The 25,972-nt window shown below is 37.6% G+C and overlaps 1 protein-coding gene across 2 annotated transcripts in view; it reads right to left on the bottom strand.

Annotated features, from left to right (window-relative positions):
- Positions 1 to 25,972, bottom strand: part of LOC131065044 (flap endonuclease GEN-like 1) — a 164,070-nt gene that overhangs the window by 59,616 nt on the left and 78,482 nt on the right. For both annotated transcript variants that reach the window (XM_057999415.2, XM_057999414.2), the window contains exon 3: positions 18,820 to 18,990. In XM_057999415.2, the coding sequence (XP_057855398.2) occupies positions 18,820 to 18,990 (171 nt within the window). The remainder of the gene's footprint in view (positions 1 to 18,819; positions 18,991 to 25,972) is intronic.

Genomic DNA, 25,972 nt, shown 5'->3' with positions numbered 1-25,972 from the left:
GTTAGAGACGACAATGTAATGAGCAGAAAAAATTTAATACACTAACTGTAACATCTACCGCCTACAAATTGTTCAAAATAGATCACATAAGGATGAGTCAGTATAGAGGAAAAGTCATCTTGATTTGGATGAATCCGCATAAAGGGACATGTATTTAAGCTTAAGCAGCAAGTACACAAATATGCCTACAAACTTACACGTTAGAACTGATGTTATATAGGTTGATCCATGTAAAATGACATGATTCTAGTATTCAAAGATTGATCCCTCATTACCAGCCCTATAATTAGGTATTGTGAATACACAACAGACTCCCAAGTTTAGTGTGTGTATATATATATATATATAGTTAATTTGTCAGTTTGATTTTGGGTATGCAATATGACAAATATGATTTTCCAACTTCACACACAAAATATATTTTAGAGTTTGCAAAGTGAATATATATTGTTATTTTGGAGAGTAAATACTTCCCTGCAGACTATACTTCTCATAGTTCTTACAAGCCATACCAATTGGATTTCTTTTATAATAAGTTTGTGGTTTTATCAAATGTGATCGGAGAAAGATTTAGACTCTTGAGCACTAGGTTAATACATAATATCTCCTTAGAATTGGCCGTACTATCTTGAAACCAGGTTGTCTTTGCTACAGGCCGTACTTGTGGGTTGTCTTCTCTACTTTTAGTCTTTTAATATTGTTTCTGATATTCTTACCCCTGGTGAGCTGTACTTGCAAGACATTGGAAAATATTTATTGCAGATTCAAATTGTAAACAGGCATGGAAATATGAATAGGTTGACTGAAGCCTAACCATCTCTTTTTTATATGTTGTCGGTACTGTAATTCATATAGATCAAAATAACCTGAAAATCCTATGATACATAATCATAATTACTGGTTGATTACCTTTGAAGGATGGGCAACTACAATTTGAAGTGTTTCAGAGCCTTGTTGACTATTTTATGCATTCTTTCCTGCCATAAAGTATGCATTAGCAAACCTGTCAAACATGTCTCTGATTGCAACACCTTCTAGAGAGATCTTTGGGTTGTTGGATTGTATAAATCATGATAAGGGCTATACTTCAATATGACATTTCATTGTCTTATTTGTATTTTGTCTTCATTAATTTTGGAGTTTTCGTCAACATACAAAATATTTGCTGCATTTCTCTCAACTATTTGACAAAATCCTTTCATTCGGGATGATGAATAATTGTATGACAAAATACCTAGTTTGGTTATCAGAGAATGAAATTATTCATTCTTCAATATCATAATGGGTGGATGGTTTACCAGCAATATTTTGATACTCCATATTCTGGACAGTTCACCATTAGATCATGTTCTTTATTTGTAAAAGATCCTAGTTGGTTTATCCGCTAGATCCTCTTTATTTTTCAGTATATTATCCTCCATGCTTGGCTATATCAGAATCGGATGATTTAGTCTACCATTTTGGCATTGACACAATTCTGCTTGCATTCAACCAGTTTGGCTTGATCAGAATTTACATTTCACTATCAACCATTTTGGTTTGATCGATTCTATGAATTTCTTATATTGTAATTTGGTCAAGTAGGCACTCATATCTTTCAATGTAATTTCATTGTCCTCATTCTACTCTTTGTATGTTTTCTCCTTACCGACATCAAGAACTTGGTGATCAAAAAGAGCTAAGATTCGAGTGATTGGAAAAATAATATTATTGGTTTTGAGCTAAGCCCTGTGGGGGTTATTATGAAAGAAAATACTCATAAATTCACATTTCATCGATTTGTTAAATCAAAATCCATATTTCATTGATTTAAAATCAATAATCTTCATATTGTTCATCGAGTGTGTCACGATCAACCTTTGGTTTATTTGAACCACAATCAGATGTAGTGCCACTCCCACTAAACTATGTCATAAGTAGTTTCTACCTCATCTAAAGAGACTATGACAAACTATGCAATAGAAGCATCATAGCCAATACACAGAGGAGTTAAATTCCAATTCCTTGTCACTCCTGATAGTAATCAAGTGTTTTATGCAACAAAACACAAGTTGGAGTGCACAAAAAACCAAATCCTCATTTTTTTTTGCAGCAAACCGGTTGCACTTGACTAAACGAATAAATGAGTACATACCCCAATTCCACTTAACTATAAAGGAACTCACAACTTGTGGAAATTGCACACAAACTCAATACAACATTTGCAATTTCAAAACATCAATTGTAATATAGAGCAATGAAAGAAAAGTAAGGAACTTAAAAAAATAAAAAATGCATTCTTGAGATAGAATTTTTTTAGAAGAGGTTGCAAGTAAATATAATTTTGGCCATGTATATACTAATATTCATTAAATCATTTTTCTACTTGCCTCAAAAAATGCAAACATCATGATTTTTTAAAGATACAAAGTGACCAAACTCACCCAAGACAACATTATGTATATCTACATTTAATAGCACTCTTCTAAATGCAGTCTTGTATCCAACACCAACCTCTTCATCTCTATATTGTGCCACCCTCCTTGGCAAAGAAAGTATCTTTGTCCTATAATATTTTGGGTACAAAACAAACGATAGGAGATGCAAAAGTATGGTCTTTTCTTCCAATGGTCATGAATGATTTTTTTCACTCTTTTGAAAACTGCGTTATGTGAGGTCACTTTCCTTAAGTTCTATTATGGTCCTTTGTTTTTTCATGTCCCCTTCTCAAGCGTAAGATAATGAAGACCCTTACCCCGTTTTCTTAATTTCTCTTGTAGGCTAATGGGGTGGTAAAAAGGGAATAGTTAAATAATTAAATCTAGACTGTCAAAAAGTAACTTCACATTATATTTTAAAAAGGTGACTTATATTTAATTATTTTTAAAAAAATTTATGAGCATGGTTAAAAGAATTCGCTAGGACCAAAGTCATATAAGTGATTATTCAAAAAGACACTTTTAAACTTTTAACTTTGAGTGAAAAATAAAATAAAAGAATACAAAAATATATTGTTGTCCCTCAAAATTATAAAAGGAGAATTGGATATAAAGAAGAGCCTTCTTGCTTATTTTATAAATTTCTTCATCCAGTGAATGAATATGGGCTCTTTTTCTTCTGCTTGAAGATTGAAACCCTTTGGCAAGATGGTTTTGGGAATCTAAACCCTCCTAGCCATTTCAGAGATTTCATTCAAAAAATAACTGCTGAGTGCATCCAGTTTTGTGGTGCTTAGGTCAAATTTTGGTTGTGATTTTAAAGTATTTTCAAATTGTCAAGATTTTAAGATTTCCAAATGCCAATTGATTTTGTAGTTCGGATGCTCAAAAAATTAAAAAAAAATATTTTGGTTTGTTTCCAGTTCTATGTATTGTTTTCAGTTTGTGTAAGTTTCCAATTCGAGGAAGATATATATTACTGTTTGCTTGCAAATTTTGAATTTACTGGTGAAGTTTATTATGCTGTCCAAATTTTAAATTATTTTCAGAGTATTGCAATTAAGAATGGATTATATTGCTTGTATATTTTACCCAAAAAATATTCAGAGTTTGTTCTCAAAGTTGCTGTAACATTTACCTTTTCTGTCACATTCTTTTTCAGAGTTACTATTTAAGATATATTAGCTGTTGTACCTTTCCAAAAGGTAATCACAGCCTTTTAAAGAATCAGATCTCTTAAAAAGATTGAAATTTATTTGAATTTTTTTTAATGTGGCACCATACTTTTCAAAGGAGGCACCATATCGTTTTGGAAACAAGTTAGTATTTTTAAATGATTTTCTTTTGGTCGCCAACTCTTATTGGATGGGTGCGTAACGATGGCAAAGGCATGTGTTATTAAGGATACCACATATCTTATGAAAGATTGCAATCCAAATTGGAGCTACATATATTTCTTAATTTGGTGCCATATGTCTTTGTGAAGGAGTTCACAGTTTAAACCTACAAAGAGAAAATTTAGCCAAAACTATTACGTACATAATTTACACTCCTTTTGCCCAACATTACTTATTTTTGCCCTCATTTCACAAATAGAAGATACCAGAACACTATTTTGTCTCCAAGCTGGTATTCCTTTATTATTGAAGGCAATTTTGTCTCTCATAGCCCTCATTTCACAATCTCTTGCATGACATTCTTGAAGATTATGTAGATGATAGTTCTGACTAAGTCTTCCATTTGTAAGAATCATGTGCATAACCTTTGCATCATCTTTGAACACCTTTGTCAATATAAGTATTAGAATAATATTGTTCATTATTAATTAATGGTCAATTATGTAATATATTGTAAATATTTAGATTCTTTCTATTTATGATTGTTTCTTATTTAGAAACATCATCTTTGTAACTCTATAAGATCTTTTCGATCTTTGTAAATAATTCATTCAAGGTTTTTACCAATTACTTGTTCGTAATATGGTATCAGAGCAGGATACTAAATTTTTTTGAAAATTTTAGGTTTCTAAAATCTTTTCATTCGAAAAAAAATTTAGTTAATTTTTTCAAAAAGTTTTCTTGGTAATCTTGTTGAAATGGTTAGCTAGTTCGGATCATATTTTAATGTTGCCTAGTGGCAATTAAAATATTCTCTCATTGTAATAAGGTTAAGCGATTTATGTCTATAGGGCTGGGCCCAAATGTAACGTGTGATCAAGCATTTCATGCCTAGAGGGCTGGGCCCAAAAAGGAAACGTGTCACAACTTGCAAGTTATGTAGGCCCCAATTTGAGCGCCAAAAGTGCAAATTGAAATATGTAAAATAAAGGGAATTGGTTAAGGTCGACTTAGAAGACTTGAACATGAATCTTGTATATAAACGAGATTTATTCTACACAATGGATCATATTCATTTTAAGCACTGCTAGCCTTATGTGAATCATCCTTCCAAGACCAGCGAACTATCTTCTTGAGGCAGCGATTCATTCCTAGGAACCAACGAACTATCTCAGTGGCAACGAATCACATTCAAAGATCAGCGAATTCACTCCTATGCTCTGCAAATGATCTGCATGACAGCAAACAGCAAATCTTGATATTGCAGATAAGTCTATCAAGCTATTCCTTGTGCCCTAGTTTGGAATCTTCATTCTGTTGTTCTTATTTATATGTTGCTTCAAGTGTTGAAGCAAAGTTGTATACTGATATTGTCTAATATAAACTGAGATCTTGTTGTTGGGTTTTTCACCTCCAAGAGGGAGGTTTTCCCAGGGTACTTGTGTCTTGTGTTGTGTGCTTTTATTATTATTTCTGCTTATTCTCAGTCTGTTTATAATTTAAGTAACTAGATTAACATCTGATTGCCTAAAATAAACAAATCTCTCCTGCACTGTGGGTCTGCCTTGGGAAATTTTTTCCCTACCCACGTTCGTTTTCTGTCTGCATCCGTAGAAGGGTTTGGCGAGATTTTTTTCTGTCAAAATCATGTTCATATTTCCTCGGCTTCCCAACGCAATTCAGTGTTCTTCATGCTCGTGATTTCACGTGCAGGCAATGCGATTTTTTCTCTCGCGTTCTGTAGCGCAAGTCATCTACAAATATCACGTGATCTTTACGCACGATTCTGTTTTTTTGTGACATGAGCGTTCCTTTTCCTCTGCATCTCACGCGAGGATTTTCTGCAACCTGCACGACGAAAATTTTTCGGCAAGCATTTCCTTTTTTCCGTGGTCTGGCAACGCGATTTTTTGTGTATTTTTTTCTGTGCGTGACATCGTCTTGCCCACAATCTTGCTTAAACACCTGGGATTTTCGGCCTTCTTCCGCGACGGAAATTCTCGACGGGAATTTTTTCCCACGTTTTTTTTGTTTGGCAATGGAATTCTGCGACATGTGACGCGATTTTGTATTCTATCTTTGGTGGCACTTTCTCTGTGGATTTCATATAGTGTTTTGTGTGGTTTCTGCATACTGTGCTTTCAAAAAAATATTGGGTTTTGCTATATTCCGACCTACGGCTAGGGTTTTACAGAAAACCCTCTATTTTTAGCCAAAAATTATTTTAAGGCCAGATTCTTGGCTGGTCTTCCCATATTTTTCTGGGTCTTCATCAGAATTTTCTAGGTCTGCTGAAATTTTTTCTCAAAATTCGTGTTAGTCGTACTTCATCTGTTTTTGAAGTTTGTACCTGCATCTGCCTCTATTTTTTGCATTGGGATTTGTGCCCTGAATTCCATACTATTGCCTCTTTTATTTTCGTTTTTTGTGCATTGGGAAGGATGCAAGATGGTGTCATTAACAGACTTAATGTTGGAAGGCAGTCAAAGACTCAACAACAAGAAATATAACACCTGGAAGCAGTGCATGTTGACAATCTTCAAATATCACCGCCTTGATGATCTTGTTTTGGGAAAAGAGTCCCATCCTACCACAGCCAGACCAGATCAAGACAAGTTTGATGACCAGAATCGAGAAGTCGTCATGCTTCTCAAGCTCTCTGTCACAGATGACCAATTACCTCCGCTTCCTTCTGGCAAGTCAGCATCAGAAATCTAGAAGCATCTGAAGGAATTGCATGAGACATCCGACAAAAGCTGAGCATTCTTCCTGAAGAACCAATTGTTCTCCATCATGATGGATGAACAAATATCCTTACAGGAACATCTCACAAAGATTAAGGACATTAGAGATCAGCTCGAACCTATTGGTCGGAAAATGGAGGAAGAGGATATGGTAGTCATCACCTTAAAGAGTTTGCCAAATCCTATGAGCACTTCATAGAAACTCTCAACATGACTTCAACGAACGTTGATCTGAAATTTCCAGAGTTGTGCACCAAACTTTTGTAGCAAGACCGTTGGAAACAACAGTTTGGTAGCAATGCCACTTCGTCCTCCTCAAAACAAGCCATTGCAACCAAATCCTTTCACAAGGATAAAGGCAAGTCTCGGTCATCTCAGCAAAAGGGCTCCAATCAATCTCAAGATGGTCTCATGATCAAGGATTGTCGCAATCGGATAGCTTTCGAACAGCGGAAGCAGAGAATGTCTCAGCTTAAAGCCAATGTCGCTGAGCACACAAAGCAAAAAGAGTTTGCCTTTTATGCCTTCATGGCTAAAAGACCTGGAGACCATGTGAAGTCTTCTGCTTGGTATATAGATTCCGATGCATCTAGGCATTTCACTCATAGGCGTGATTGGTTTACAAAATTCTCTCACTGTACTGATTTAGTAATATTTGGAGGAGGTGAAGAGTATACCGTTGTCGGCAAGGGCAATGTTCAAATACAGTCTATTGGGAGGAATCTCATATTCCACAATGTATACTACGTTCCTGGCATGGAACTAAACCTACTCTCAATGAGTCAGATTATATGGCATTCTCCTCAACTTGATGTGATCTTCAGTTCACACAAGTGTTCGATTGTTGATTGTGCATCTCGCACTACTATAACTGTTTGCATCGAGGATCATGGTCTATACAAATTTGTGGATACAAGTGATTCTCTTGAGCATGCTTTTGCAGCTAAATCCTCCTCTGTCAGCAGTCTCTAACATCAGTGATATGGTCACCTGAACATTCACTACTTTGCTCAGCTTGTTCGTGAAGATTTAGTACATGGCCTACCTAAAATTCAAACTTAGAATCAGCGAGTTTGTGAAGCTTGTCAGGTTGGGAAGCAACACAGGACACCGTTCAAGGATGGTGACTCATGGCGAGCCTCTAAAGTACTATAGTTGGTTCATGCTAATGTATGTGGTCCAATGAATACACCTTTTGTTACTGGGTGCTGGTATTTCTTGCTTTTTGTTAATGATTTCAGTCGTAAAATGTGGGTGTACTTTCTTAGACAGATATCATATGTGTTTCTTGTATTTCAGAATTTTAAGGCCTTAGTAGAAAAAAAGTTTGGTTGTTCTATTATTAATCTTAGGTCTAATAATGGGTGGGAGTGTTGTTCTACTGCTTTCTCCACTTCTGTGACACACATGGCATAAAACATCAGTTAACCACACCATACACCCCTCAGCAAAACGGCGTTGTAGAACGTCACAACCACTCCATTACAGAAATGGCTAGGTCTATGTTGGAACACAAAAATGTTCCTAAGAAGTTTCGGGCAAAAGTAGTATACACTACAGTCTATCTTCTTAATAGGTCTCCCACACATGTTGTTAAGGGGAAGACTCCTGAGGAAGCCTGGACTAGTTGCAAACTCAAGATCAATCATCCGAAAGTTTTTGGCTCTTTAGCATATGTATGGATTCCAGATGAAAAGTGTTCCAAATTGGATTCCAAGAGTCTGAAGCTTATATTCACAGGGTACAGTAACAACCACAAGGCTTACAAGTTGATTGATGTAGACACAGATCGTCTTATCTTCAGTCATGATGTTGTCTTTGATGAAGAACGAGGACCATTTCAGCTTTCCTCGTCTGAGAAGAATTCTGAGGATCAGCATTTGAAGGCTTCCGATTTGGGTGTCTGTCTTTCATTTGGTTCACCTAATGGGAAGGTTGAGGCAAATTCTGAATTTGATAATGCACTACCTGAATTTCCTCTGGATGATGCTAATCTTTAACCTCCAGTTCCAGTTATTCCTCCTGCATCTGATGTTGATTCTTCTACTCTCAGGCCTGAATGGTGGGCTAAGACCATCAGTGATCTTCGTCCTAGTGAGCTCATAGAGGGTAGATCGTCCAGAAGAGCAAATAGCAGTCTACAGTCAATTTTGCTCTCATGGCTAACATTCATAGTATTTATGAGCCTCGGACATATGCAGAGGCAAAAGGGATTCCAGAGTGGGAACAGGCAATGGACGCAGAATACCAGAGCCTTCTGAAGAACAACACTTGGGTTCTCTCTGATCTTCCTCCAGGGAAGAAGCCCATTAGCTACAAATGGGTGTATAAGGTCAAGTATCATGCAAATGGTACCTTGGATAAATACAAGGCCAAATTGGTTGCTCGAGGATTCACACAGCAGGAGGGCATCGATTATGAGGAGACTTTTTCTCCTACTGCCAAGATGAGTACAATTCATCTTCTTCTCGCTATCGCAGCTTAGTTTGGATGGAAAATTCATCAAATGGATGTTAAGAGTGCCTTCCTCAACGGTGAGTTGCAGGAATAAGTCTACATGACACAGCCCCCTGGTTTCAAGGTTGTTGACAAAGAACATCAAGTATGTAGACTCATGAAAGCACTCTATGGACTCAAACAGGCTCCTCAAGCGTGGTACATCAAGATTGATCGGTACTTGGTTGCTCATGGTTTTCAGCATAGTCCTTCTGACCCAAATCTGTATATCAAACACTCTTGTGATGATGTTCTCTTTCTTGTTGTCTATGTGGATGACTTGATCATTACTGGCAGTTTAACACTTTTGATTGCAGAAATCAAACAAGACCTATGCAAGGCTTTTGACATGACAAATTTGGGGCTTCTCCATTATTGTTTAGGTGTTGAAGTTTGGCAGACTGATGGTAGCATTTTTATTTCTCAGTCTATGTAAGCCAGGAACTTGCTTGACAGGTTTCAAATGCGGGATTGTAAACCTGCTTCCACACCTATGGAGACAGGACTCAAGTTGTTAGCAAAGTCTAATTCTCCTCCTATAGATGAAACAACATTCAAGCAACTAGTGGCCAATTTCATCTATCTCACTAGCACTAGACCTGATCTCAGTTTTGCAGTGAGCTACATTTCACGCTTCATGACAGCCCCCAAGGTTGATCATTGGGTAGCAGCGAAGCGTGTGTTGGGTTATGTGAAGGGCACTTCTGACTATGGACTTCTTTACACTCGGAGTCATGATCCTAGACTCAATGGTTTCACAAATTTAGATTGGGCAGATTCGATTGATGATACGAAATCAACATCTGGGTATGTCTTTAGTTTGGGATTTGGTGCAATCACATGGACTAGTAAAAAGCAGCATGTAGTGGCTCTCTCCTCGACAAAAGCAGAGTATCGAGGAGTAGTTAAAGCACTAGACCTGATCTCAGTTTTGCAGTGAGCTACATTTCACGCTTCATGACAGCCCCCAAGGTTGATCATTGGGTAGCAGCGAAGCGTGTGTTGGGTTATGTGAAGGGCACTTCTGACTATGGACTTCTTTACACTCAGAGTCATGATCCTAGACTCAATGGTTTCACAAATTTAGATTGGGCAGATTCGATTGATGATACGAAATCAACATCTGGGTATGTCTTTAGTTTGGGATTTGGTGCAATCACATGGACTAGTAAAAAGCAGCATGTAGTGGCTCTCTCCTCGACAAAAGCAGAGTATCGAGGAGTAGTTAAGGCAGCTTGTGAGGCAGTTTGGCTTCACCGGATGCTTGTGGATATGCAAATATCTCAAGCAAGTCTGACTCCCTTGTTTCTAGTGATAATAAGGGAGTTCTCAAACTTGCCAAGAATCTCGTCTTCCATGAAAAAACCAAGCATGTGAAAACTCATTGTCATTTTATTCGGAAGCTTGTTGAAGACGGCTCAATTCAGTTGCAGTATATTCCAGCTATGGATCAGACTACAGACATTTTCACCAAGTCTCTCAGCCCAAATAAGTTTGCTAAATTCAGGGGGCAGCTTGGTGTTGTTGACAGATTGACCATTAAGGAAGGGTATTAGAATAATATTGTTTATTATTAATTAATGGTCAATTATGTATTATATCGTAAATATTTAGATTCTTTCTATTTACAACTGTTTCTTATTTAGAAACATCGTCTTTGTAACTCTATAAGATCTTTTCGATCTTTATAAATAATTCATTCAAGTTTTTTTACCAATTACTTGTTCGTAATGATAAGATGTGTCTCAATCCTAAGAAGTGTGTCTTTGGTGTGGATGGTAGCAAGTTTCTTGGTTTCTGTTGTCATTTTATGACATCCTTGGTCCATTAGTGAAAACCTATCAGAGATATGTTCCATGGACCCATGTTGCCCCAATTGATCAAGGACAAAACCAATGGAATCATGAAATGTTAAGTGTTGTCTTGTCAGGAGACAGGGTCCCAAGCCCTTTTCCTTCTTGGACCTAAAATCCTAGAATTCCCAGTTCCCAAGCCTTTTCCTTCTTGAACTTGGAATCCCGGAATTCTGAAATTTCCAGTTCCCAAGCTTTTTCCTTCTTGAACCCGGAATCTCGAAATCTCGGAATTCCCAATTCCCAAGCCTTTTCCTTCTTGAACCCAGAATCTCAAAATCCCAAAATTCCTAGTTCCGAAGCCTTTTCTTCTTGAACCCGAAATCCCAGAATCTTGGAATTCCCGATTCACAAGCATTTTTCCTTCTTGAATCCGGAATCCCAAAACTCTGAGGCTCCCATTTCCTCTCCCCTTGCAGTAGGGCCCAACATCCGACTTCCCACGACTTGCAACACTTCCAGATGACGTGATCAACACTCAAGTCTCTTAAAGTTGCACCAAACCCTGCAACTTGTCTACTTTCATTCATGGAGCTACAAGGGTGCATTTAATGCCTTTTTTTTATAGGATTGCCATCAAGTGGAGTCCACGACCATGCTTATTTATGGTTACTTGATGGCCTTCATGTCAGGATTGCATCCTCTGACTTTGGAATGTCATGCAATCCACCTTCTAGAAATACTTTTTTTCTTGGGAGGCCAGGTTGCTTGTATACACACCATGTCAAGTCTGTGCACCTCCTTGCCTTCCCTAACTGACATTCCTCTGTGCACGCCAGAGTCAAGGCTTCCTCTCCTTGACCATTGGTCTCTACTCTACGACCAGTTTTCTATATATAGGATGTTAAGCCTCATTGTAAAGGGTTCTCTACCTGCTCGCTTGAGCTACTCTCTCCCATAGTTCCAGGCATAGAAACAAGACTCGGACTCGACGCAGACTCGGCAAGGCTGACCCGACTCGGGACTCAGCAAAAAATCGACAAGACTCGGCAAAAACTCGGCAGAATTTGGCAAAAAAGGACTCACCAAGTCCTGGCGAGTCCCGAGCCAAGTGACCCTAGTCGAGTCTTGGGGACTCGTGACTCTCCAGGACTCGAGATAGGCAAGACTCACTATAAATTGGTTTTTTTGCCTAGTCCTGTCGGGTTTTTGCCGAGTCTCGAGTCGGATCAGCCTTGCCAAGTCCGCGTCGAGTCCAAATCTCATTTCTATGCTCTCTCCTCTTTCACTTCTCTTGAAGATTTGTATCATTTCTTGCATTTCTACATGTGTAAGTTTGGCCATTGGCTTGAGAATGAATTGAAATCATCATTCTTCCCTCTCTTCAACTTATGCACGTTGTGTATGTTTTCTTACCTTCATTGTAAGTGTATGTTTTGTGGATTTCTCTCACGTATATGTTGGCTCCATGTGTCTCATAGGTTGTTTGGCCTCATGGACGTTATTAAAAGCATTCATTCATTCAACTTGTTTGTGAGTGTGACTTGTGGGAAACCTTCTCTCATTTTGACATTCAACAAATTCTAACCTCCATACATGCGTTTGGGGTCATTCATGGAACTAAAGTTTATGCATCTCCAAGGTATTTCAATTAGTTCTTTGTGTCATTTCAGGGTGGGGAGAGGAATATCTCTTACTTTTGTGCATCACCTCCTTTCATTTTAGCATTTCCTTCTTCCCTTTTTCTCTACAAGTTGTTAGGATAGGTTTTGAAGTAGAATTTGGAGTGTTGAGTTGGTTCAACACCTACACCTGGATTGAGAAGGAAGTTGGCCTTCTCCAAAGATTCAACCCCTTTGCACAAGGTCCCACACTTTGGGGTTGTTTTCATGTTTCACAAAGTTGCTGAGTTGATAGCTCAACAAGGGTGCAAACTTTTGTGACGACAGTTTCATCATTTCCTATCATGGAATTGTATACCAAGAAGATTGATGCTATTGTTAACTTGCCTCCTTGTAACATTTCTCAATTTGTAGTTTTCAATGTAAGATTCAAGATCTTCACTACTTTGTAGCTTAATTCATTGACCTAATGCTTCCTATCACTTATCTTCTCTACAAAGATGTCATTTTTTCTTATAGTAACAAATGCCACCAACTCTAATGGTATTAAATTATATATTTATAATCCTCTTGTTCTTATGCATGTTATTTCTAGGCATCCTCATATTTTTTGTATGTCTTTCATTGATCTATAAACAAGGGTGGGTACTCCAAACCATTGCTCGTCAACAACAAATAACTGTAGTGTTATATGAAGCCCAATGGTCCAAATAGAACACAAGTACTAGTAGAATGGATATAATTTTCTTAACTCAAATAATGGAAACCATCCTCATAACCTCGCACAAATCTGCAACCCCTCACATGCTAGAGCCACTACATATCAATACAAACTCAAATGGAAGCTAAAAGAATGCTCAAACTAACTTGCATATGAGATAAACAAGCAAGAGCATACACAAAAAGAAAGAACCATGACACAATTATTTGATAAGAGAAACCGAATGTAGAAGAAAACTTCAACAATAAATCACCTAAAATGTAGTTTTACAAATAACGAATCCTCCAAGACCAAGTTGTATCTCCTTCAAAACCCTAAGTTATTGACCTCATTTCTAAGTCTGAAGGGTAAAAACCCTAAAATAGACAATACAAGCTTTCAGACTTAGCCAGATTTCTCGAAAACACTTGCAGACAGCCAAAATTCGCCAAAACACTTGGGGACTTGAGGAGATTGCATAAATTTCTGTCGGACTTAGCCTAAATCATCTTTATTCATCCAAACATTGAATTCCTTGATTTGGAGCACATTTTCACCTTTGGGGAGGAATTTTTTTAGACAGCCAAATTGTATCTCCTTCAAATAAGAACCCTTCAAAGAATCTACCAGTGAAATTTGAGCAAATTTTGAGGACTTACTTTTTGTCGTAAGTTTCACTATATTCTAGATTGGCCTAATTTTGCGTTTAAACAAACTTACTATTTTTAGCAATGTCTATTTTTGGTAAGTGTCATTGTGTCTCGGTTTTCCCTAATTTGATATTTGGAAGAACTTACTACTTTTAGTAAGTCTATGTTTGGAAAGCCTATATCTAGCAACTCGCAGGACATTGATGGAAAAGCATTCTTAAATATCTAGTTCTAAATCCGGAAAAGTTGAAAAGCAAGCAGACGATCAAAATTTTGTCTTTGTCTAGATTTTTTTCCCAAAATGGCAGAAAAATCTATTCTTGGGCATGAAGGAATTCATCCTTCACTGAAAATTCCTCCACTACCTCAAAATTGCACTCAAGGACAAGAGGAGAGCGAATTTCCTTGGTCAAAGAGGATTTTCCTTCCTTGGCAAAATTCCTCCACTACCTCAAAATTGCACTCAAGGACAAGAGGAGAGCGCATTTCCATGGTCAAGGAGGATTTTTCCTCCCTATCAAAATCTCTCCACCTCAAATTTGTGCCCAAGACAGGGAAGGGAGCACATTTCACTGGCAGTGAAGGATTTTTCAAAAATGCCAAAATTTCTCCTTCCATGCCAAAATGCGCCCAAGTCTACAGAATTCCAAGAAAGTGAAAAATATTGACTAAAGTGCTAGAAATTCCTTCCTTCAAGACAATTTTTCGAAATCATGTAAAATTGGCTAAGTGTTGGAAATCCCTTCCTTCAAGACAAAATTCTTGGAAATTGTGTAAAATTGGCTAAGTATTGGAAATTTCTTCCTTTGGACTCCTAAGCAGGACAAAATTCTTGGAAAGTGAAAAAATGGTGAAGTATCAGAGAATTCCTCCTTCCAACACACCCAAACATTCCTTGGGTCATGGAAATTTGAAATTTTTAATAAGGTATGGAAAATCCTTCAGGTCTTCCCAAATGCACCCAGCTTCATGATGGCAAGGACGGATGAAATTTCACCAAGGAAAATTCCTTCCCTGGGCTCCAAATGCGCCTATCTCCAAGAAGGGAAGAAATGATAAATTTTGCTAAGTGTTGACAAATCCTCCTCCAGGATTGATATGCACTCAAGGATTCCTCGGAAATGGAAACTCAAAAATTTGACTATGGAGACTTCCTTCTCCAAGCTCCAAATGCACCCATCTGCAAAATGTCAGAAAATGATAAAACATCAAGAATTCATCTATCCAATCCAAAGACAACATCAAGATGTCAAGGGGCACGAAGGTCCAAGATGAGCACATCCAAGTTCAAGAAGAAATCCAATATCATGAAGTTCAAGGAGGAAGAATTCCAGTTCCAAACGTTCAAGGAAAGCATTCAAAGTTCCTGAGATCCAATTCAAGTATGAAAGACTTCAAGAATGAAAGAATTGTCGACAAGGAAAGATATTCCAAGAAGGTGAATTCCCAAGAAAGTACATGGAAGGAAGAAAATGATCAAGGAAAGATAATTTCAGAAACGTTAATCAAAGTTAGAACCTTGATCACAAAATGACGCAAAATGGAATATTCCTCATGATGAGTCACCGAGTACACATGGCATCCAACATCTGAGTTGGCACCCCGTCATCTTCTTCGGCCAATCGCGTGTTTCCAAACCGTCATGACCAAATTCAATGCATTTGCCGCCAAGGAGAGGGATAGTGGATGTGCTATTTAGGGTGAGAATCTATTAAATGCTTGATGGAGTGGTAGCTCATTTAATGCATAGTGGCCACCTTACTTGGAATGATGGGTCATTTAATGCAAAGTGGGTGTGATGCCTTATTTATTACCAGACCCACTACTTGATGCCACAAAGGGTTCATTTTTGGTCAAACCCTAATTAGAGATTTGCATCTTGTAATCTCTGCCCTTGATTTCAAATCAATCTTGGTCAATCATTCATGGGGAATCTCTATAAAAGGCCCTACCTTCTCAATTGTAATTCATTAGATAGTTAACTCATTAGAAATAGAGAGCTCTTGCTCCTTAGAATCGAAGTAGAGTAGGAGAAGGAAAAGACATTGTTGTAAGACTTGGAGAAATAAAATTTGATTTCATTGAAGATATGGTGGATTCATGTTTATTTTTACTTGTTGCATGGTGTTCTTTCAATTTCTCAATTGTTAGATAAAGTGCTTTGATTTCACTAGAGAATGTAATGGTGTTTGATGAATTTTCATGGTTCATACTTTTTGCATCTTGTTGATTATAAGGTGTAGTGTAACGTTTGCCTAAGCCACTAAATTTGTGCTAAGTTCGATTGTGCAAAGTCGTTTGGATTGCGTCGTTTTAGGTATTCAAATGCACTTTCTCAATGTTAAAGTCCTTCAACATCCCTGGAAGATTGCACCAGTTCTTGTAGAGTTGTAGTTGATCTTGGTGAAGTAGAACTTCGTTTATTTGGAATTCGTCCATTAGAGCAATATCCATTGATATCACTGTCCTTAGGAGTAGATTTAGATCCCTCTAACCCTTTCCACTTTAATTTTAGTTCATTCCATTGAGTTCATTCGAAGCAAAAGCATCATACAATTGCTATATCAGATGATGAAGTTCCAGCCACAACAAAGAAGTGAAACAATGATCCAAACGTAAGTCCCTTTCTGTTACTAGCATATCACAACGACCATTGAGCTTATCCACACGTCAAGACCTAACAAAGAAGAACCTTAGAGTCACCTATATGATCATTCGCGTTCTTAGCATACACGGGATTTCACTCAAGAGAGGATAAGATACCTTGGTATTTAATCTATGTTGATGTGGTCATAAGACACCCATCAACAGGCCACTAGTTATTTCGCAACTACCAAACTCACCTTTTTATGCCTTGAGCCCTGTGAAATTTTGTCTTCTAGTGGGATTAATTGAAAACAGTTGAAGGTAGCTGAAAAGGTGGTTGAAGGTTGTTGAAACCATTGACCAAAAGCTTTCAGGGCATTTAGAAGGCAGATTAGAGCCATTGGATAAATTGAATCCTGGCCATTGATTTAGAATGTAAAATCTACAAAAGGCCAATGCCTCTCTCATTGTAAAGGATTAGAAAGGTTAGATAGGATTTTAGAAGAGTTAGTAGGTTAGAAGTAGCAATATTTAGAAGTAGAATAGAGTAGGAATTGTTGGACAAAAGTTGTTGTAATAGCAATTAGAACAAGTGAATAAATTATTGAAGCATGGTGTTTACCATTTGTCCTAACCTGTTTGCATGGTTTCTTTTCATTAAGCTAATTAAAGTTCAGTGATCTTAATGGTAGTGGGTGCGGGTATTGGATTTGATTTCAAGCTCATAACATCGAAGGCTTGCTAATTGTAGGTCTCTATGCATGGTTAGTCTGAACCTACCATTGCTCTTAGTTCAATTATGAATGTTTGTTTCAGATTGTACTAGAATTGGGTACCCAAATGAATATTCATAGTTTGAAAATCCTTTTATTTCCCTTGGAGCTTGCACTACTCTTGTGGAGTTGTGAGTTTATCTCTGGCTAAGAAGGAACTAGTTTTATTTGAAATTTGTCTACCTGCAGCACCAACTGTTACAATCATTGTCCTTAGGATCTCTAAATCCTAATCCCTTTGCTATTTATTTCACCTAGTTTGAGGAGTAAAGCATCACCAGATAGCCATACTAGATGCAAGCCAGCTTGTCAAATGCATAAGTCCCCTTGTGATTACCAGAAAAACACATTGACCGTGAGTTATCCTAAGCAAGTCAAGACCTGACAGTTTGAACCTTGAGGTTATCTTCTATGATCAGTCTGAACAGCATATCTTCTGCACCAACACTTGATGATGATTGATTACTTCAGGAGATGTTTGAAGAAAGGTGTCTGATGGTTTGCATATCTTTTATGATGGTGGTCTACATGATGGTTTTAGCTTCTCCCCGTTGGTATTGTGGCTAACAATTTATAGTTTTGATAAAATAGTTGATATATGTACCGATTGGTTATGTTCCTTCAATTGTAGTTAATCTTGACCTATCTTATTGCCGTTGAAGGATGTGTTATGACATGTTTGGTGTTTACTTATGTCTTGGGTTGATCCGCAACCTATTTTTGATGATGATGTAGCCGACCTATGTTGTGTTACATGTTTCATTTGTTAGTTCGTAATTGAGACAACCCAATTGATGTTTTGGGATGTTGCGAAGGATATATAATGAAGGTTGAATCATTTGTTTAGAAAGATTAGAATTTATTTTCTTTCTCTACTTTTTCACTGAAAATTTTGTTATTTCTCTGTGAGCACGCCAATTTACCCCAGGTATAGCTAGGGTCTTGTGGTTCATCTTTAGGACCTACAAAGAAATATGAATTTCTTGTAAGCCCAGAGAGATTTCTTAAAGCTCTTGTCAATCAAAGGCCTATATGTAAGATTCTACTTGCTTAATGCTTAAGGGTCTTGCACACTTGAATTTTTGGCTACCAAGGAGGTATGCTTGGCTGGGTAGAATGTACTAAAAATATTGAGGGATTTATAGGCTGATATCATGTATTATGCCTCGTACCTTTTTGGGAGAATACCTAGGGAATTGTCCCCTCATTAGCTGAAGTACTGTAACTTGTGTCAATCTTTACACAAAGATCCTTAAGCATTTTAGAACACTAAAAGCGATATTCCTAATTTAGTCTACCAATGCCCTTGCATGTGCTAGTACAAACACCTTCCCTAACCTGACACGAGTGTTAATCTACTTCAATATTCTTTCATACTTGTTCAATCATTTACCTTAAATTGACACAAATTTCAATTAATTTACTCAAACATATTGAAAATTCCAAACTATTCATATGGTTATGCAGATTATAAATTGACCCTTGTGAATTGCTAAAAGCCCAAGTTGAGCTAAGTCAGATCAATAACTTACATAACGTGGTTATGCATATTAGCTCAAAAAAATAAATTATCTGTGTAACTATCCAGAAAACTAAGGAAAGATCCCCCAATAAAAGTTTCACTTTCATAAGTTCCATCAGCCCAAAAAACAGAAAATTCAATAAAGGTACTTTCCTCTGTAAGATGAAGTAGGAACATGCCTTACAATCTACTCGAAGGCACTTAATTACACATTTAGCCCCATGAAGAAATGCATCACTATCAGCTGTAAGACAAGCATCCACCCTTCCTTCTCTATCAAGTTGTGCACAAAGTGCTTCAGCTTCACCCTTTGCTCTTAAAACCGGCATGCCCATAAGATCTAACAGCTCCTATTAACAAGACAATAAAATATGACAGGGTACTGGATCAGTAAATAAACTCCCTGATAGATATTAAAGTCCTATCTTAGTGCTGCTGATAAAGTTTGAAATAATACAAGGTGCAATCAGATATTTGTAAAGATGGCAATTACAATCTAAAAATTTCAAACAAAGAAAAGCATTAATGATTTTTCAGCTAGAAAACAACAAACAATCCAATGCCAATGACTGAATGTTAGAAATTTTGATAAAGTAAATATACCTAGACTGAATAACCATGGTTTCCCATATTGAAAGTATAATGAATTTCAAAGTATATACATAAAACTATTAGCTGTGCAGAAAGAAGAAAGCACTTTAGCTATATTTGATGGTGACATTTCCCATCCTTCACTGCCAGATCAACTACAATACAATGCTCAAAAAATAAGGAACTTGACGAACAAAGCCCTGATAGTTGAAACACTTCTAAATTTTAATGTTTTACATAATCTAGGCTCAAGCATTTTACTGTATTCTCAATCCAGAGAACTAGTATACACTAAAACAAATCTTTGTTTAATCATTCAATGTCATTTATCTTGAGCCTAAAAGAAATATATAGTATTTAATAAATGAAACCATGTTCTCTGTTTAGTTAGTATGTAGAGCACTTAGAAACTTAGTTTAAGAATCATGGAGTTCAGTTATGTTCTAAGTTACCAGGTATGCCCTTAAGGCCTCCCACACCGGTGCTGGGTACATCTGGGCATGGGTTCACCCGGGAGTATGCCGGGGTACGCCCTAGGTATGTACCCAGGCATCTGGGTACACCCTAGGTATGTACCCAGGCATCTGGGTACACCCAAGGTACCCAAAGGTATTGAGCACCAAAAAGTTCATGAAAAAAGACATTTTTGAACTTTTTCTTGCATCAAAATACCCTATAAAAAGTAATATACTGACCCAATTTCCTATACCAAAATTTTTGCAAGATTGCCAATTTTGGTGCACAAGTGTTTCATCAAACAATTTACATGTTATAGTGTTTTGGCATAATTACACAGGTAATCAATCCAGAATTTGTTTCCCCAATAACAACATTAATAATATTTCTTCTCTCAGTTAAACTTCAAATAAAATGTGCACAGTAGATTCTAAATGATGAATTTATGAATTGCTACAACCAACTGAAAAATATAGAAAGATTGTATATAGTCATTAAAATTCAGAAAAATAATATTACATTAATTATCCTGACCTCATGAAAATTTTCTGCAGACCAAACAGGAACCATATTTGGCTCCAAAATGTTCATTATTCTTGCATTCACTTAACGGCCCCTTCCAAGTATGGTACAGCACCCCCAATAGGCTACAATTTCTTCCAACGAGGCAGCTATAGGAATAAAGAGCCTTCACAAGGCTGAGCTACGTCTGGCAGGCCCCTCCCATGCCACATTGTCAGCAAACTTTGGCTACTCCTTATGCTCCACCACTTTCCTAACAGCTGCGTTGGAATTTTGATGTCCTTGACTATCCTTGACCTGACTTGAAAGACTTGGTCAACCTTCCCAATGCTGCTATGGACTTTCCTAATGCTTTCAAGCCTCATACCAAAGATTCAGCCCAATCCTCTATTCATAATAAATAGGTACAACCTCTTGAAGGCCGAGCAAGTGTATGGATGGGTCAAATCGAGCAGATTTATATATATATATATATATATCAGCACATACTCCACATGAATCCTATCCAATATCACCTTGCACACATAGCACTTGTATTTCTGATTATTCCACCGTCACACACACCACCAATACAAATTCATTATTTGCCTACAAATCCTCAAAAAAATGTGCCTAGAAAACTAAAGACAGCATCTATAAACAAAATCCTAGTTCCTCCGATTAAACCCAAATGTGAATCCACCATGAATCTGACCAGGGAGAAATATTTCATCCTCAAAGCCAAATGCCACTAGGGTTTTCCTCCCAGGATTTGTAGTGGAAGTAGTAGTCCAAACTTGAAATGAGAAATAAAATGTCCAAGATGTGTAAATGAGCTTTTCATTCCTCTTTTATAACTTCCCCAACAACTTTCTAGAAGTTATAATTTAAAATTCACCTTTATTAAAATTATCACCTTTGGCCCCATAAAGTGACTTTATTTTATTTTTTCTTTTTAACTTATTCACTTTATAAAATTAATTAAATAAAAGCACCCACAACAACTTAAGGTAATGTAATTTAATTAATTAAAAAATATTGCATTATTTAATTCTCCAAATTAGCCTATGAGAATAGAATTGGCTGATGATAGTTCCTCAAAAACCTAAGACAAAGAGGGGGATATTACATCCTTCCACAGTTCCACCTATCCATATACTACATTCTTTATATATTTAACATCAAGAGCAAGATTAAGATACCTTTCCTACAATTCTCCCACTTGTTAAACACCTTGCAAGAGCATAGGAGAACCAATACGTATGAACTAATTCCCATAGACTCATAGCACCACCTAAACTTTTATGTGATCGCTGGCTTGGTCAATACATCTACAACATTCTACAAAGTTTCAACTTTCTTGAACATCACTCTACCATCCTCTACCATGTCACAAACAAAATAGTATTGGACATCAACACACTTTGTCCTCAAATGAAAGGTCAACTTCTTTGAAGAAACATGGAACTCTAAATATCATATAGAACTATAATAGCCCCTGAACCCAACCCTACAACTGAACACAATTGCTCAAGTCAATGGCTTCCTTACAAGCATGAGTAACTACCATGTGATATGCTTCTACAGTGGACAAAGTGATTGTAACTTGTCACTTGCTCATCCACCTAATAGCACCAAACATAGTGAAAACATATCCACTAGTGGTGTTGAGTCGGAAAAAATGTAGCTCCAATTCCTAGAGCTAAATCTCACACACAAGGCTAGGGTTGTCATCATGTAAGTGAAATCAGCTTGTCAAAAAACCGTGGAGGGTTAATGGCCAACACTCTGTGAGTGAGTTATCTCTTGCACTTTAAGCTTAGCTTAAGCTTGAGAGGGTCTTCCTAGGGGTATAACTCATAGGTATTAAAATCTCACAAAATATACAATCATAAACATCTGCAACCAAACCCAACTAGATGTCTTCGTCCCAAAGACTATCACTGAACCAAGAACAACTAATTAACCCTTGTATAGATCATATGGTTGTGCAAGCATGACCCAAATAAGATATATCTACTAGACATTCACTTAAGAAAAAATCCCTGGTTAAACTAACAGTCATTAGTGCACAAGATGAACCACCTAAACTAACTACTAGTGACAATGCTTGGTTTTAAAAGACTTGAGATTGGCCAGGTGGACAATGAGACTAGTGCCTATCTATTGGGCTACAAAGTCATAGATAGCAGAAAACAAAACCATGGAGGAGGCATAAAAGAAATGACCTAGGCATACATACCATCAAAGCACAAACATTGCCCAAAGAGCATACTTAGAAATCCACATCAAACTACATGCATCCATTTAAAACATACAAAAAGCCATTACAAAGCTTGCAATATTTCGAATGTTGTTACATTCACCAATCTCATGTTACAATCATACTAACAAATGTGGCATGGGAGAATCTTTACAATAGCCTGTTGATGGCAAAAGTTTGCACTTTCAGTCAATGCAGAATAAAAAACTGAATGTATCCTATCCTCTTAAATAAAGAAATCTCTAATGCTATTCGGATTGATCATAGGAGATAACCTCAAGGTTCCAATTGTCAGGTCTTGACTTGATTAGGATAACTCAATGTTGATGTGTTTCGCTGGTAATCACGAGGGGACTTATGCATTTGATAAGTTGGCCTGCATTGTAATGTCTCCATTTTTGTGAGCATCAGAGTTCGAGGGATTAGCCTATTATTTTGACCCTCGTAGGCTAGTATGGTGGATTAAAGGGTCCAATTTGGGAGTTTTGGTGCTCTTTAGATGGTCGTTGTTAGTGATTACCTCTCCAGGGTGTGGGTATATTCTAAGGCTAGGCTATTCAGAGGTTTTTGGTTCCGTTTTGAGGGACTTACTATTTATAGTAAGTCAGTGGATGTTAGAGAGGGACCCTTACTATTTTTAGTAAGGCAGTTGGATGCACAGTGGATACAATGGTTAACTCCCAGGCTCAGTCAAAATTGAGAAATAATGATTAATGATGGAGTTATAATCTTATAATTATTATTAAAGTTATACTTTAATAAAATTAACTATTAAGTGCATATCATTGATAAATTAAGTGGACTTCATTTAAAAGGGAAATTTAAATGTTTTAAACGTATACTATATAATAAGTAATAAAGTGTTATTTAAAGGGGAGATATAAGTGTTTAATAAAGTATACTTTATATTTTAAAGTTGTGCACCAAACAGAGGGGAAAAAAGAAATGAAACTAAAGTAAATTAAAGGAGATGAAGTCAAATGCAAATTAAACATTATAAAAGGGGATTTGGATTTCATTTCATTCATTCTCTAATCATTTCAACATTTGTCTATTCTAAAGAAGCTTTGGCTTTGAAGAAGAAACCTAGGGTTTCGCTACAATTTCAATCTTGGAGAACGTAGCCTCTCTTCGATTGTGTTGGTGGCTTCATATGGAGGTCACATCTGAGCATCAATGGAGTTATGCAAATCTGAGTTGATTATCTCGAAATATTTCAAAGGTTTAAGTGCAAATCAGCATTATTGAAGATAAATATCATTGAATATATTTATTGCTGGTTGTGCCTACTTTCTTTGGCACGTGGGAAATATATTGCACAGATTGGAGGTGCAAGTCTTCAAGAGATCTCAAGGGTTTTGTTATCACAAAAGATCGCACCCTTGGTGAGTTATCAACTCAGTAGCCTTGTGAAACATGGAAACAACCCCGAAGTGTGGGACCTTGCACAAGGGGCTGAATCTCCGGAGAAGGCCGGCTTCCTTCTCAATCCAAGTGCAAGTATTGAACCAACTCAACACCTCAAATCTTACTTCTAAACTACCCTAACAGCTTACAGCGGAAAAGGGAAGAGAGAAATGCTTCAAAATGAAAGGAGGTGATGCACCAAGATAAGAGATTGTTCCTCTCCCCACCCGAAATGGCAAAAGGAATCAACTGAAATACCCAAGAGATGCACAAACTTCAGTTGTATGAGTGACCCAAACTCATGTATGGAGGTTAGAATTTGCTCAGGGTCAAGAGGGGAGAAGGATTCCCACAAGTCACACTCAGAAAAAACAAGTTAACACAGAATATATGGAGAGAAGAGCCACAAAACATACACTTATGATGAAAGTAAGGAAACACACACAGCATGCATAAGTTAAAGGAAGGCAAGAATGTAATTTCAATTCATTCGAAGGCCAAAGGCCAAATTTACAGTTGCAGAAATGCAAAAAAAATTACAAGTCTTCAAGAGAAGAGAAAGAGCATAGGAAAGCTCAAGGCAGCAGGGAGAGAACCCTTTACAATGAGACTTAACAACCTTTATATAGAAAAATGGTTACAAGAGTGATCATGACCCTTGTATGTCAGTCTGCCAATGTAGGGAAGCGCATGCACTTGACTTTTGTACATGCAAGCAACCTAGCCATACCCACAAAAGGCAACCCTGAGAAGGGTGGATTGACTGACCTTCCAAAGTCAGAGTATGCAGACATGACATAAGTCACTACAACAAGCATGGCCCCGTACTTCTCCTGATGGAAATCCTGCCAAAAACATTAAATGCACCCATGTGGCTGCACAAAAGAAGGTGCACAAGTCACAAAAGTTTTCGGAGCATTTAAAGTTTTGAGTGTCGATCACGTCATCCGGAAGTGTTGCAAGCCGAAAGGAGTTTGGAAAACTTCGGGAACCTGGGCCACCGAAGTTGGGGAAACTTCGGAGACTTGGGTTACCGAAGTTGGGAAGACTTGGGAACCTGGGAACCTCAGGGTTCCGGAGTTCCGGGGTTGAGAAAGAGAAGACTTAGTAACTTCGGAGACCTGGGTCACCGAAGTTGGGCGAACTTCGGAGACTTGGGTCACTGAAGTTGGGAAGACTTGAGAACCTGGGAACCTTGGGGTTCCGGAGTTCCGGGGTTGAAGACTTAGGAACTTGGGAACCTGGGGGTTCCGAAGTTCCGGGATTGAAGACTTAGGAACTTGGGAACCTGGGGGTTCCAGAGTTCCAGAGTTGAGGAATTAGGAACTTGGGAACCTGGGGGTTCCGGAGTTCCAAGGTTGAGGAATAGAAGACTTAGGAACTTCGGAGACCTGGGTCACCAAAGTTGGGGGAACTGGGTCACCGAAGTTGGGGGAACTTCGAAGACCTGGGTCACCGAAGTTGGGAAGACTAGTAAATTGGGAACTTCGGGGTTGCGGAGTTCCAAGCAAAGAGAACAAGAGACCAAGGAAGAGAACTTGGGAACCTCAGGGTTCCGGAGTTCCGAGAAAGAGAGAGGAAGAGAAGGCTTGGGAAAGGAACTTCCGACAAAACAACACTTCATACTTTATGATTCTATCGTCTTCTCTTGGATCAAACTGGGGCAGCGCTGGTCCATGGAACATATCTATGATCTGTTCTCACTGATGGACCAAGGGTGTCATAAAATGACAACAGGTTTGTCAGCAATTTTCAAAATATTAAAGAAGCATCCATTGAAGGCTACCTTTTGTGTTGTTATACTGTTGCCAACTTTATACTTCATTCTGGCATCCATTTCAGAGGGTTTCAAGGCATATCTTACCTCATTGCAAATATCTCAAAAAAAAAGGCAAAACAAACCAACAAAAAAAAATCAGTAGTAAATATCTCTACGAGGGGGCGGGATATCACAGTGGTATCAAAGCGGTTTCTTGCCATCTTGTTGGGGTTTGAATTAAATATTCGGAGAGCTCATATTGCATCATTTGAATGACCAGCACTCATTAGTTCAAGTTATGGGTTACTACAGTATCGTAGGAAAATCCAGAGAAGAGATTGACAAGGATGCCATC

The sequence above is a fragment of the Cryptomeria japonica genome, chromosome 11 (assembly GCF_030272615.1).
Source record: "Cryptomeria japonica chromosome 11, Sugi_1.0, whole genome shotgun sequence".
Taxonomy (NCBI): Eukaryota; Viridiplantae; Streptophyta; class Pinopsida; order Cupressales; family Cupressaceae; genus Cryptomeria; species Cryptomeria japonica.
This window is presented reverse-complemented; position numbering and strand designations above follow the sequence as displayed.